The 13,663-nt window shown below is 39.4% G+C and overlaps 1 protein-coding gene across 4 annotated transcripts; it reads right to left on the reverse strand.

Moving 5' to 3' along the window:
• Positions 1 to 512: 512 nt before the first annotated feature.
• On the reverse strand, positions 513 to 7,716 carry LOC112281880 (putative LRR receptor-like serine/threonine-protein kinase At1g67720). 4 transcript variants are annotated; one of them, XM_024518863.3, is made up of 14 exons: positions 7,359 to 7,716; positions 5,974 to 6,076; positions 5,100 to 5,750; positions 4,424 to 4,917; positions 4,100 to 4,232; positions 3,910 to 3,981; positions 3,735 to 3,803; positions 3,464 to 3,607; positions 3,071 to 3,312; positions 2,654 to 2,877; positions 2,311 to 2,437; positions 2,037 to 2,108; positions 1,725 to 1,920; positions 513 to 1,575 (listed from the first exon to the last, which is right to left on the reverse strand). In XM_024518863.3, the coding sequence occupies exons 2-14, from the start codon at positions 6,066 to 6,068 to the stop codon at positions 1,089 to 1,091; spliced, it is 3,006 nt and encodes a 1,001-aa protein (XP_024374631.1). In that variant the 5' UTR covers positions 6,069 to 6,076; positions 7,359 to 7,716; the 3' UTR covers positions 513 to 1,088. The 4 variants fall into 4 exon arrangements, with proteins under 4 accessions (XP_024374631.1, XP_024374633.1, XP_090105934.1 ...); XM_024518865.3 differs by lacking the exon at positions 7,359 to 7,716 and adding an exon at positions 7,049 to 7,344; XM_090249808.1 differs by lacking the exon at positions 7,359 to 7,716 and adding an exon at positions 6,864 to 7,048.
• Positions 7,717 to 13,663: the final 5,947 nt, after the last annotated feature.

Consider the following 13,663-nt stretch of genomic DNA (forward strand, 5'->3'; position numbering starts at 1 on the left):
CATTGCTAATCATGACAAAATTTGGTGTATTAATACAGAAATCATTAACGATGTCTCTTGTGAGAATAATCTTCATCCGAAACGCCCATAACCCATAGTTTTATATTATTGTCAAGTGGTAAGATTTTGAAATTGATGTGTGAGCAATTATATTCAAGCCTAACGTGGCTCCTGACGCACTCATTATCGAAGCCTATGACTGTATCAACCCTCTCAAAGATCCTGTTCCTATATGCTCGAACTCATCGTCTCATTACTACAACCGACTTACAATTTGTCTACCAACCTATGCTTTGATACCATATAGAAAGGATCCAATGAGAAGTATGCAGCATAAAGCAAGTAGTCTAAGATATCAAAAGAAGAAGAGGAACAAAAGAAATTTTATTTGTGCGTGTTGCAGTAATTTAGTTCCCACAAAGACCAAGAGGTAAAACTGCCTTATTCTGTAGATGAATGAGTACACTCTTCACTCACGATCCCGCAAGGATCATCTCACATTGACATCAAAATTGATAGCGTACTGATACAATACATTAAAACAGATCACCTCTCAAAAACATGGAGTTGATACAATACATAGTCACGAATCTGCTACAGTGACCCTCTGTCCGTACTGAAAGTGTTCCGATGCCTTAGCAGCCATTATCCCTTGATTAAAGTTGATTATTTGTCGCAGGTGCTAGTGGGTCTAGAGGTGGACAAATCGTCCGCCCTCTACGGCGACGGGCAACCCTTGCTATTCATAAATTCTCCCTGGTTGTAGATGGTTATCGGCGTATCGGACGCTTGAGTTATTTGGAATCCTAAGAAACAAGACGATGCTTCTCTCTTTGTAAATAAAATATTATAGGGGTTAATTAATAAGGTCCCCGAGTTCAGGTCTAAAGCGATTCTTAAAGTTTCCAGGGTGTCGACTAGGAAGTCTGAGGTATTGCTAACCGAAATAGTGATCATCGCCACAAAAGCAAGAGAACCTGGGTCCCTCACATGCAAGGACCTATCTAAAGAAGGAATCCAAAAAAACATCAGAGGACACTTTTTCACACGCAGAGTAAGTGAAGCATCTGGGCTACCTATCGTAACTGCTACCGGACCTGATGACCCACGTTGATCCGTTCCAAGTTCGAGGAAGAGTCCATGACGGAGTAATGATCGTCCGAGTTTCCACGTTTAAACGCCGCCGGAATAATGCTCGTCCCAGTGTTGTTGGACCGGTCCATCTCCGAGAAAGCTCCTGAATCGCCGTCCTCCAATACGATGGCTTCACGAAGCTCCTTCACCACGTCCCTCATCCACGGTCGGTGGATGCCTCGGGGCTCCACGCACTGGATGGCCAGTTCCGCCACTTTCCACACACTGTCCATGTTGGGGTGGCAATCTCTCACGGCGGGGTCTAGGATGCTTTCGATGTCGCCAGCTAGCAGCGAATTTCTCACCCATTCGACGATGTTCGACTGGCTCTTGTCTGGTAGACCGTTGTTGATTGGCTGACGACCGCAGAGGACCTCCAGCAGCACAACTCCAAAGCTGAACACGTCACTCCTCTCTGACAGATGGTTTGTGGACCAGAACCTGATGATCGTGATAACGAGTAGTGAGTGATTGCATTATAGAGTTCAGATTCTACAGGAGGACTGAACATCGATCAATGTTGGTGATTCAGCAGAGGATTGGTCACATGAAAGAAATGGCTTAGTGTTGAGAAGCGGCACAGAGCTTACTCTGGATCCAAGTAGCCGGCGGTCCCTTTCACCACAGTCGAGACGTGGGTGGCTCCAGATGATTCTTCCGGTCCTACCCTTGAAAGACCGAAGTCTGCCACTTTCGCAACGTATTTGTCAGTGAGTAGAATATTGCTACTCTTGATGTCGCGATGGATAATGATAGGGCTGCACCCCGTGTGTAGGTATTCCAGACCTGAATAAACAAGCACCAGAGGACTTTAGGAACCACTCGGGGGTGGGCGACAGTGTAGGCCCGTTCACGTGTTCAATCCTGCATAAGCCTACAGAACCTGTCAGAGGATCATGTACCTTGAGCAGCATTCAGAGAAACGTCCAAGCGTTGTTTCCAATCCAATGGCTCCTTCGTAGCCAGCGGAGACCCTGCATCGAGCCATGACCAGGTGCGCCATAATACAGCGCATTCAGAGAAGGCAACAAGAAGTTTTCACGATAGATCACTTTGTCTGCAGTAGACCCTGTCTTGAATACCCAGCGCCCCACATTAACCTATCAAAGAAACCACAATACTAATCGAATTTTAAATGGCGATCTTGCACCTGAGGCTGCTCAATGAAAGGCTTACCCCAGAGATGCTCACGGACGGTGCCCTTGTGCAAATACTCATACACCAGCATCTGTTTTCCGTCTTCTTGACAATATCCAAGCAGTGAAACAAGGTTTCTGTGGTGTACCCTGGATAAGAGTTGCACCTGAGAGAAACTCACATATTTAGGACATGAATTCAACTTCGAAATAAGATTTCAGTTTCTTCTAAGTTGCACGGATTCTGCTAGGAAGGACACATTCCTGACAGATTACACAAGAAACAGTCGAGGATTCATATAAAGACAAGAACATGGCAACAGGAAAACTGCATATCCGAAAGAAACAAAAACCAAACAAAAAGAAAAAAACACAACCCTCACCTCATTATTGAATTCAGCTGCCCCTTGACGAGAATTCATGTCAGAGACCTTGACAGCAACTTCTCTTCCATTGGCAAGCTTGCCGTAGTACACTGGACCGAATCCTCCCGCTCCAATCTGTTTACTGAAATTCGACGTGGCTGCTTTTATCTCTGCGTGCGAAAATGGCTTCGCCCCTTGCCCGTTTGTTCCACTCAAATCCGGAACGGCGAAGTTCGAAACACCTGAAAAGTCTCATCTTGTGCTTTAATAGAAGTATTTGAGATGCAAACCACCGAGATTCATTAAGATGACCTATTGTTGTCATGAGAAATGACTGGAACAAGTTGGACATGAGCAAGTACATAAAAAATAAAAATAAAAATAAAAATTGTTGAATCAACATCAGTCGTGTGCTCGTCTCGATAACATACTTACCGCCCTTGCCCTTGCCCTTGCCCTTGCCTCCAGATTTATATGGATCAGAGTTTGATTTGGGCAACTCTTGTTCCATGCCCTTGGTAGTTTGACGCTTCCTGCAGAAACGAAAGAGCAAGATACCCCCTACAACGAGAACCCCAACCACTCCTCCAACAACTCCAGCAATGAGACCCACATTCGACTTAGATCCTGGACCAGGATTCGAGCAAGTAGGCCCACATACAGGGTTTCCGTTTATGCTGCATACATTGAAGAAGACAAACCGTCAACCACAGTCAAGTTCCTCAGCACTACAATCAACCAAAACCTAGAGAAATCATGCTAAACCGTGAGCTGCATTAAGATGTGCCTTTCAAAGCTTCTGATTTGTAACAAGGCTGGAGCTCTTACTTCAAGTTCAGCCCAGACTTGTTCTTCAAGGCGTCAGGGACTGTCCCGGTCAAGTTGTTATTCTGAAGAAATAACTCTTCCAGTGTTGGAATGAAGCTTAAGGAATCAGGAATGGAGCCACTCAAACCATTGTCGTTCAGGTGCCTACATAACAGGATTAAGACATAATCGATTAGTGAACATCCAAACCGTATACCACACTACTTCTAAACCAGGCAAGCAGTTCACCTACGATTTCACGACGAAAGTTGTGCGGTTGCTCTTCACTTACAATGACTTCAGATGTTGCAATTTCTGAAGATTGGGAATGTTGCCAACTAGCTTGTTGTTATCCAACCATCTGCACAGTTGTATTGCCATCGTGAGATACCTTTGGTTCACAGAGTTTGGATTGGTAAATACAGAAACACCGATCGAAAGCATTCGTTGCAGTTCTAGAGACTTACAAGGTTTGAAGGGCAGTTAACTCTGCAAATTCCACAGGTATGATGCCAGTGAGGTTGTATCTTGACAATCTCCTGTAAGAACACAACGCGAACTTAAGTCCACTTCGTAAATTGCGACCTGACTCTCAGTGATCAAAACCAATGCACAGAAACTCAATTTATCCAAAAGGGCACCCTACGAAGAACATACACTGAAATTACTCTGGCAGCTTCTGTGGCCGTAACGGGGCTGCATAATACCCAGGGGAGTGGGACGGGAAGGCATGGATCTCCTCCCCAGCCAGTCAAATTAAGAGCCACTTTGATTTTCTCCAGTGCAGCAACTGCATTGACAGAAGCAGGAAGAAGTTTCAAACTAATGTTAGTATCCAAACGAAGGCCCAATGGGTCAAAAAAAAAGACGACATATTCACTGAGATTTTAGTTGGTCATGTGGAAAACATTACCCAGCAAATGAAAAGAAAAAACCCAACTTAAATAAAGGCACGGCATAGTGAGTGATATAGGTGCTGACCGTCTAGCTCATTGGTCCCAGCGACTGCGTCTGGACGATTAAGGTAGATTTCGAGAGCATTCATCAGTGGAGGATTGATTGACCCGGGTGCTGGAGTCATGGTAACAACTGAATTAGACGTTATTGAAAATTTCGAATATCCCCACACCGACGAGCGGAAGGCCCCCTGCGAGTCGTTGTAAGGGTTTATAGGTGTGGGAGTTGCTGACTGAAAATCAAGGAGGAAGGACCTTGAAGTTGCGTTGGCTGAAGCGTCCAACTCAGCAAAGTAAAAAAATAGAGTAGCTTCCATGGCACTGGCGTCGTTCGCGCCGGAATTAACTGGTAATATAACCGGAGAGAGTGTAGGAGAAGTAACGGCAGTTTGCATCACTTTAGATACAGGTTTTAGAAAGTAACCAGAATCAGTTACCGGGGTCAGTGTGGATATTGTTGTTAATGGCGAAGATTCGACCCAAGGTGCCCACAGACGATCGAGTACATCATCTGGATACCTCCATAAATTTCAAAACATTTCCCACACTTCTTAGTTTCATTCCCTAATAACCAAATCTACCCTTCCACGAATAAGATGAAACAACTGGAGCAGGGTTGGATTTCTAGAAACAACCTCTCATGATCGAATGCGAAAATGTAACAAATAGTAAGTTCGTCTGTACTTCTGTGATGAGCTTACCTTATCCAAACAGAACCACCGTAATTGCGTCGTTGCCAAAGAATCATAAAATTCCCTTCAAGTGTGCGCGGATATGCATATGATCCATCTGGCACTTGACTGAATACCAAAGAAGATATGAAGGGTGTGCCCTTAGATGTGGAATCTTTAAACAAACAATATGAAATAGCCGTAGCAGTCACTTTCGTTCGATAGATTACTTCAGCTTGTTGAGCCTGATCACCAAATTGGCTCATGTCTACGAAACCCAGGGCTGTTGAGTCTATAGCGATGTTGAACTTTGGTGGAGTGTTCGTCTGATCATAGTTACCGTACCAATAGGAGGATCGGATGATGTACGTAGAATTTGGCTTGATGGGTACAACGTAACAAAACTTTTCCCGTTTCTCCGGGAAATATCGTAGACTACCCAATTCACTGTATGATCCATCAGTTACTGGAACAGCCGCAACGGTCTGCCCTGCGGAAATGTACTTATCGTCAGGGGTCCATGAAATTGTTGTCATCGGGTCAGTGTACTTTCGGGCAGCACCACAGTCGATGCTTATCATATCAAGAACTTGCCCCCACGTTCCTTGCGCATTTAGGGCCAGCAATGCAAGAACTACTCTGAACCCAAGATAACCCATCTTAATGAACTGCAACCTAGCCCTGCGCTCACACAGTACAACGCAAATGCGTAGTGTGAGGATTTCACCAGGGGTAGGAATGGTGCATGCAGTTGTGTTTAGATACGTTTCTCGACATTGGAAGTAGACAGAGCATGTAATGGTCGACAGCAACAGCCGTGTCCGTGCACGAAACACTTTCCACCATAGGACTTCTCCCTTCGTTCGACATCAAATCAAAACTCAAACTGGCAACGATATGGTACCTTCTTAGCGCTGCAACACCAGAAGAGCTTGTACAAGTTATTCTAAGCTCTTGAATTGATCTTCTCTCCGTCCAATCTTCCAACTTCTTGCTCATATGAGTTACTGCAATTACACAACGAGATTTCGTCGCGAAATTATCAACTGTACACCTCCGTAAATACTGAAGTCGACATTATGTAGAAATGAAGATTAAGTTCAGAGCTACGACTTAGAGACATGGGTTGACGTGCTTTCTAGCAAGATTTACAAATCAACTAGAAATTCAATTGTTTCCCACTCATACAAAGAAAGTTACGAGGTCCTCCGACATTTGGCCACACCGAAATTCGGAATCTCAAAAAGCTTACATCACCACTACACACCGCGGTAAGAAAAAACGACCATACGTAGTTCAAAGTATTCAGACATTTCGTTTTCCGATATTTCTGTGAACCTTACGGCATATTCGGACAGTCAGTTCGTACAGCATCCGACGCTCTTGACACGGAACTTTCCAGTGATGCGGCAAAGCAATACCACTACTGCAATGGAAACCTCATCCGAAAACTACATAACTGTGCACTACGTTTTCACATTCAACAATGAAATGACTTCATGATGTAGTGTTCAAGAACCCGACGGTCAAAATTCCACCATGGGCTTCAACACTGTCAGATTTCTGACATCCAGACAATTTCGAACATCATGATTACCACCTTCCCCTGATTATTTTCTGAAGCTACATACTTGGAGCCCACACTGCAACCCGCGGACTACGTCTATTTCTTGTACTTTAAAGTCTTGATTGCCGTCACAAGTAGCAGTACCGACTCGACTCGCAAAAATATTCTCTAAACGACACCTACAACTTCCAAACTATATCTCTTGTCAGTCCTCATGAGGAATGTACCAGGTTCAACAACTTTTTCCTGATGCAGGCGTTTGAATCAGGCTCAACTTGTAAGCCGCAGGCATCGCACAGCACATGTGACTACCAACGACAGACCTCCTGCAGGGACTCTTGACATACGGTCCGAAGATAAACACCGTTTGTTTATTTCAGCAGAGCTCTCGAAGAGGAAAGAATCATCTCACCTTCGAACAACAAAACTTCGCTTCAACAACTTCAACAAACTGACAGCCGCAGCCACAAACAAGTTTTGCACACCTTACAGACTGCTCTCAATGTTAGCATCGATTTCACAGCTCACTAGAAACAGACTAGGGCATGTGTCGGTGATCCTTCTCTAGCGACTTGCACTGGAGTGCACAACAAAGCTCTACCAACTCGTTGCTCACAATCCACTTCGAACCATCACACTCTCTCCAACGAGAAACCATTCCCAGAAACCCAATGGAATCCATCTGATCAACCTGAACTGGTTAGGAGAGAAACCACACTCACCTGGAGCATTCTAGCAACCAGAGTCTGTTCCATTCCCACGCCCTAGAAGCCCCGTCTGCTGCTCCACCAACGACTTACTCCAACTAGCAGCTATCGCACCTTACATACTGCTTGGCGTTATCACCGAAACCCCTCGCCGCTAGCTTCGAAAGAGGAAAAGAAAGTTCACACAATCACAGGCAAACAAATAAATAACCTCCACAACGTAATTCCCCCCTCCCACGTTCGGATCCTGTCGTGTAGTCAGTAGTCAACCACATTGAAAATTCGCGAATCGGTAGCGGGCGTAGCGCCGTCGTCAGCGCGGCTGGTTGCTAGTTGGTGCTTCCTGGCGAGCCCCGAATAGTTGTCCATCCTGGACGCTCCTGAACATCTGCACCGAGTTGTCATTACTGGTCATTTTTCAGTCTCCACCCACAATACCCCCACTACATTTTTGTGTGCCCCTCAAATTTTCTGCTCCTTTTTTCCCTACTGGGGAAAAGCACAGCAGTACGGAGGCCGACATGGATGGTGACATGATGGGATGACTATGGTTGACAATGTGAGTCAATGTGTGTAATGTTGAAATACCTTAAACCGTGTCATGCCCACAGAGCTTACCCTAAAACACCTTTGCATGAACCCAAAAACAACCATTCTTCTTGTGGAAAGATTTGAAGTCCATTCCAACCCAACCAAAGATCGGCAAACTTTACAAGGATGAAGTTGGTGGTTTAGTGTGATGGAGGTAGTGGTTTAATGTGTCTCTGTGGATGGTTTTGGTTAAGTCTATGTGTTGGTTCAGGGGTTTAATGCAAAAACCGATTTGTTAAATTTTTTCCAATAAACCATTGCAACAATTCATTTTTTGTTTTTGTTTTTGTTTTTGTTTTTTTTTTTCTGCCTTTTGAAGCACACCAGAACCTGATTTATCCACCAATAAATAAAACCCCCTTGAGACAGCTGAAAAAACTGAAGTACAATGATATGCATGGTAATGGAATGGCAAGGATCTCAATCCAAGTGGAGAAATATGTCCTCTGGTTCAGTGGATAAATTGGAGTTTGATGGCAATGACTGCTGGCAAGGTGGTCACTGTTCCTTAGTAGAATGAAATGCAAGAGGAAAAGGGTGGCACACTATTACAATAATGAATTTGTTTCATATGTAACCACTGAACAAGGTCAATGACGTCTGAAGGAAATGACATGATTATCTGCATGGATCAACAAAATCAAAATTGATAAACTAATATGTTTCAAGTTAATGGACTGTGAAAGAGTCAATTGAAGAAGATATTAAATTTCACTGGCTTAAACAATTCTAAAATCAATAATAAATAAAATAAGGGAATTGTTAGGCGAACACCTCTTATTATTGTGTAGATTCCCAAATCCCATGTAACCCCACATAGTAAAACTCTTATTCATTCTAAAGAATTTAGGAGAAATTTACAGTAAAAGATTTGTGATCAATTACTTTTGACACTTTTTCTTTTGCTTACTTTTTTGTTGATTAAATTTAACCAAATTTTATAATACAGTCTATGTAATTTTTTTGTTCACTTCAAAAAGATCCTATGTCTTATTTAGGAAATATTCCATTATAAAATTATCTTAAGATTTTTTAATATTAATAAAAACATTTATTATGTGTATGCAAAGGTTCATTGTATTGGGCGGGTTACCATTTCACAGTTTTCTAAAATAATTTCAAAAGGAGAATCATTTTGCAAAAAATATTTAAAAACTTGGATAAGTAAAATTAGTAAAATTATAGAAGGATATAACACATAATTATCTCCCTTGCCCTCTCTGTTCAAATATCTTTAGTAACTTCACTTTAATCATTATTATTATTATTATTATTATTATATTACGACACAAAATAGTGTTGATCCCGTAAAACATGATCCACATAATGCACCAAATCCAAGTTCAATTAATTTCTGAATTTGTGTCACAAGAAAACCTAAGTTATGCCAAATTTAAAATGTAAGTAAAGCCCAAGTCAATGAGGAAATGCGTCTCCAGCTGTAGCAGAATAACCCAAGTTGTGTAAAAATAAATCATGCCAAAGTTCTTGTGGCAATATTAGAATATTGCAAAACTGCCATTGCAATCCACCGTGACATTACTATATAACGGCAAAGGGGGACATCAATAAAACCCAGCGTACGGAATTTGGCCTCAGCGCCGCGACCTCGTCGGAGAGATAACACCGCACCACAATCAAAACAACTTACTGCACGATGCCGGCATCTACTTAAAAAAATAAGTCTCCCCCCCCCCCCCCCCCCCCGATCGACACCACGCTGGAGCCCATTCTCGGACGAACTGAATTGTCAACGCCGAGTTCCTCGCCTGACGTGTCTTGCAAATGTTCACATTACCCCCCCCCCCCTTCTCTGGGACCTGGCGACCTCCAATTCGGTGCTTCTGACATGTTGCAGAACAGGTACTCTGTCCGAACTCTGACCTTTTACTTCATCCGTCCGTTATCCATATCTGTGTGAGTGAGATGGTCTGCTGCTTGTTCACGGGCAACCACTTGTTGGTTGGACTGGTCAATGGTTATTGGTTTGGAGTCTAAGCGAAAACAACATACACACAAACTCATTCATGAGCTATTAGATACAGTTAAGAGTTTGGGGTTTATTAAAATGCTTTTGGTTCTAAGATCCATTTGAAGTTTTTGTTAATCCAGTAGCAGGTACCAGCTGGATACCTATTCCGCTACGGCCGTACGTTCGCTTGCTCTTTCTCCTGAGTCGGTATTTTCTTGTCGCTGTAGACCAAGGTCAGGATGCTTTAGTACCCTGATTATGTGAAAAGAATGAACTCTGCTCGTCATTATTGTAAGATTTTTCTATTTCACGTTCAACTGGCATTGTCAAGGTGGTGTCAAAAGAATGCATGTGTTCTCAGAGCTTGTGGTCTGAATGTGAAAGTAGGGTTTTTGTGTTATTTGTGGATTTTGTCAGAGTTTCTGTGCTTCTACTCAGCTTGTGGGTCTTTGGATTGTGCACAAGTGTATGTTCCAGGATAAGCTGTGTCTGCTTGTATGCTTGAGGTATGATCATTGCTACTTGTTTTGTTGAAAATGCAAAAGTTATCTCTGCGGTTTTCATTTAAGAGTTGTTCTGGATTGTGGGTGTCTTTTTCTTTTTACGTATTTGTTGGTCCATTCACTGCACTTGTGAAGTAATGTGACTGTAAATTTATGGGAGTTTGCATATCAAAACTTGGTGTTCTTTGCAGTGCACCGTGACTAAAATTTTGCATGTCACAGAGATAGTTTATCTTGTTTCAAAGCACTTGAAAATATTGCAAAGAAGAGAGTAAAATATCGTGTTTGTGTATATATCACGTGATTTAAAATATGGAAGAAAAATACATGAAAGCTGTTTCTAATATTTGTAAACATCATAAAACACATTGGCAGACACTAAACGGTGGTGGTTTAACAAGCTTTTTGAAAAGATTCATAGCAGAACAAATTTTATTTAGACTTTTATAAAATATAACAAATTTGTTTGTAAAATTTTAATTTCTTTAAACATACATACATACATACATACATACAAATGCATATTCTACAAATTTGAATGAACATTACTTCCACAAGTGTCCATCAAAGAAATGTTTTGAATCAAAAATGAAATCTACAAATGACACCATAAAAAAGAAAAGGTTACATCTTCACTTCCATCAATCACCACAACAACTTGAAGAAGGTATTTGGTGAAATAACTTATGTTGAATTTAATTGAAAGCAACTATTTCATGTTTGTAAATTAATGAAATAAACATGTTATAATAATCTTTTATTAAGATTTATTTTTTTTTCATCTATAAATTAATTTTTTAAATTAATGCTAAATTCAAGTATATATGACATAGATAAGTTTATAATAATTTGTAGAAATTTTATAAAGTTTATAAATAAGATATAAAATAATATTATTAAGATTTTTTTAGTATAAATTTTATTGGTTGTTGAGAGCTATAATAAATCCCTAATAGTTGATAGTTCATTTTAATTTATATAAGTGTTTAAATATTTGATAGTTTATTTGTGTTCATAACTTAAAGCATCTAAATTTATTTCAATTAAAATAAGAATGAATAAAACTCTTTGATATAAGCATTTATATTTGAAAAGTTTTGATTCATGTATAACATTTCATTCCTAAAAAAATAATTTACTCTTAAATAAAATTTTATCCAAAACTTAACATAACTTTACACAATTATATTTCATCTAAGTACAATTTTATTCATCTTAAAAATTCTTACTTAGTAAGAACATATCAAAAAAAAGCCTAAACAAAGAAAGTAACTATAGAGCAAGAATAATACTAGATTACAAAGATGATTTCATGGAATGCAATACACCAATTAAAACCTAAAACAATTTTGAAAGTTATAGGATAAATATCACAAACATCCATATTTATTTCCATAATTATCTATATATTATCAAAAGACATGAGGTGCACTTACAATATCAAAGCTTTGTCTTTTTTTTGATTAAAAGAGGATTATTTTTTATTTTTAATAAGTCATAGATTTATTAGAAGTTGTGGATTATTCACTTCTAAATTGATATTGTTTTTAGATTTGTTTTTGTTCTCAAGTCATTTCTTCTACTTGTCTTGAGTAATATTAGATATTTTCTTTTTTATTGTGTTATTATTCTAAAGCTTACTCAAATGAAGAATGCTATGGCACAAATACAAGATTAAATGAGGGAATTAATGCTTGTAATGCATCAACTCAATTTACCACCATAAGAAGAAATAAGATTAGCAAGAAATAAAGATATAGAAATGATTAGAGCGGCTTCAATATCTATACTAAATCATATTATTTTTTCTATGGTAGAACACTATTCAAGTATTAGAGAACCAAGAGTTGCCTTGCTTGAGAAGTTTGTTTATACAAGATTAAAGTTTTAAGAATTTATCAATCAAGTATAATTGGCTATTGCATTTCAAACTTAAAGCTATCCAACTCTTGAATCTTAAGTCAAATTTATTGAAATATTGCTTTTAAATTCTATTTTATTGTGGTTTTGCTGAAGACATGAGTTTCAAATAAATAAAAAATTCAATACACTCTTCTGTTACTTAAAAAGAATAGATATTCATTCAAAATTAACATAGTATTGAAATTGAAATAACTATTGCTGAAAATAAGAAGATGAAAAAGACTTAAAAAAAGATTAAGGACTAGAAAGGTGTTGACAAGAATGAAGAAGTCTTCACTCCTGCTTCTATATATACTATTTAACTAAGAGCTATGTGGTGACATTCTATAGAATATTCATCACATGTCTATCTTGTAATACATGTGTCTTAATTAACGAGGCAAGTTTTTTCATAAGTACACCACATAGTTAGCTTATACTATAAGTATCAAGTATTGAAGAAATATAACTTTGAAGTCACAACCCATAGCATCAACAAGGTTGGACACAAAGAGAATATGGACTAAGATGTCTCTCACTTCCAACATCTAATACTTATAGGTTGTGGTTGCTGTCCTACAAGACAACTTCCATTCTTTGACTTTTACACATATGATCTTAGGTTCTACGATCCTTTGGCATCTAACATATCTAAAAGGTATCTTATGGTTCTTGGATCCTTTGGCATCTAACGTATCTAAAAGGTATCTTATGGTTCTTGGATCCTTTGGCATCTTACTAATCACAATGGTATCTTATGCCAAATACTAATTATTCTTATTTAATCTTTGAATATTTCATAGTTCATACTTTATCCTCTTGACTTTGAAACTAGGTCCTTGACCTTGTCCTATATCCATAGGATGTCTTTTCTATATACTAAGAGTCAATCCTTTGACCATTAACAACTTATTGAAGGTAATAACTTTTATTACATAACTTATTTTATTTTTATTTACTTACTTCAATACTTCCACTTTGCTATTGGTTAAGGGGCTTTCAATCCTAAAGCCTTTATTAACATGTGATGTCTATCCTTTATTAATGCCTTTGTCAAGAAATCAGCAAGCATGTCTTCTATTACACAATACTTTATATTAATTACTTTGATTTTAATCTTTTCTCGTATAAAGTAATGTTGAATGTCAATGTGCTTGATTCTTGAATGGTGCTTTGGATTCTTTGCAAAAGCGAGACATCCTTGATTGTCACACTTCATTGGAATTGCTTCCATTTGCACTACTTCAATGTACTCTAAAAGTTATCTTAGCCATATTCCTTCCATTGCACCATGGCTTGGTGCTATATACCTGTCAAGGACAAAGACTCGATGAGGAAAAATATACACCAAA

This window comes from Physcomitrium patens, chromosome 4 (assembly GCF_059467195.1).
Source record: "Physcomitrium patens ecotype Gransden chromosome 4, ASM5946719v1, whole genome shotgun sequence".
Classification (NCBI taxonomy): domain Eukaryota; kingdom Viridiplantae; phylum Streptophyta; class Bryopsida; order Funariales; family Funariaceae; genus Physcomitrium; species Physcomitrium patens.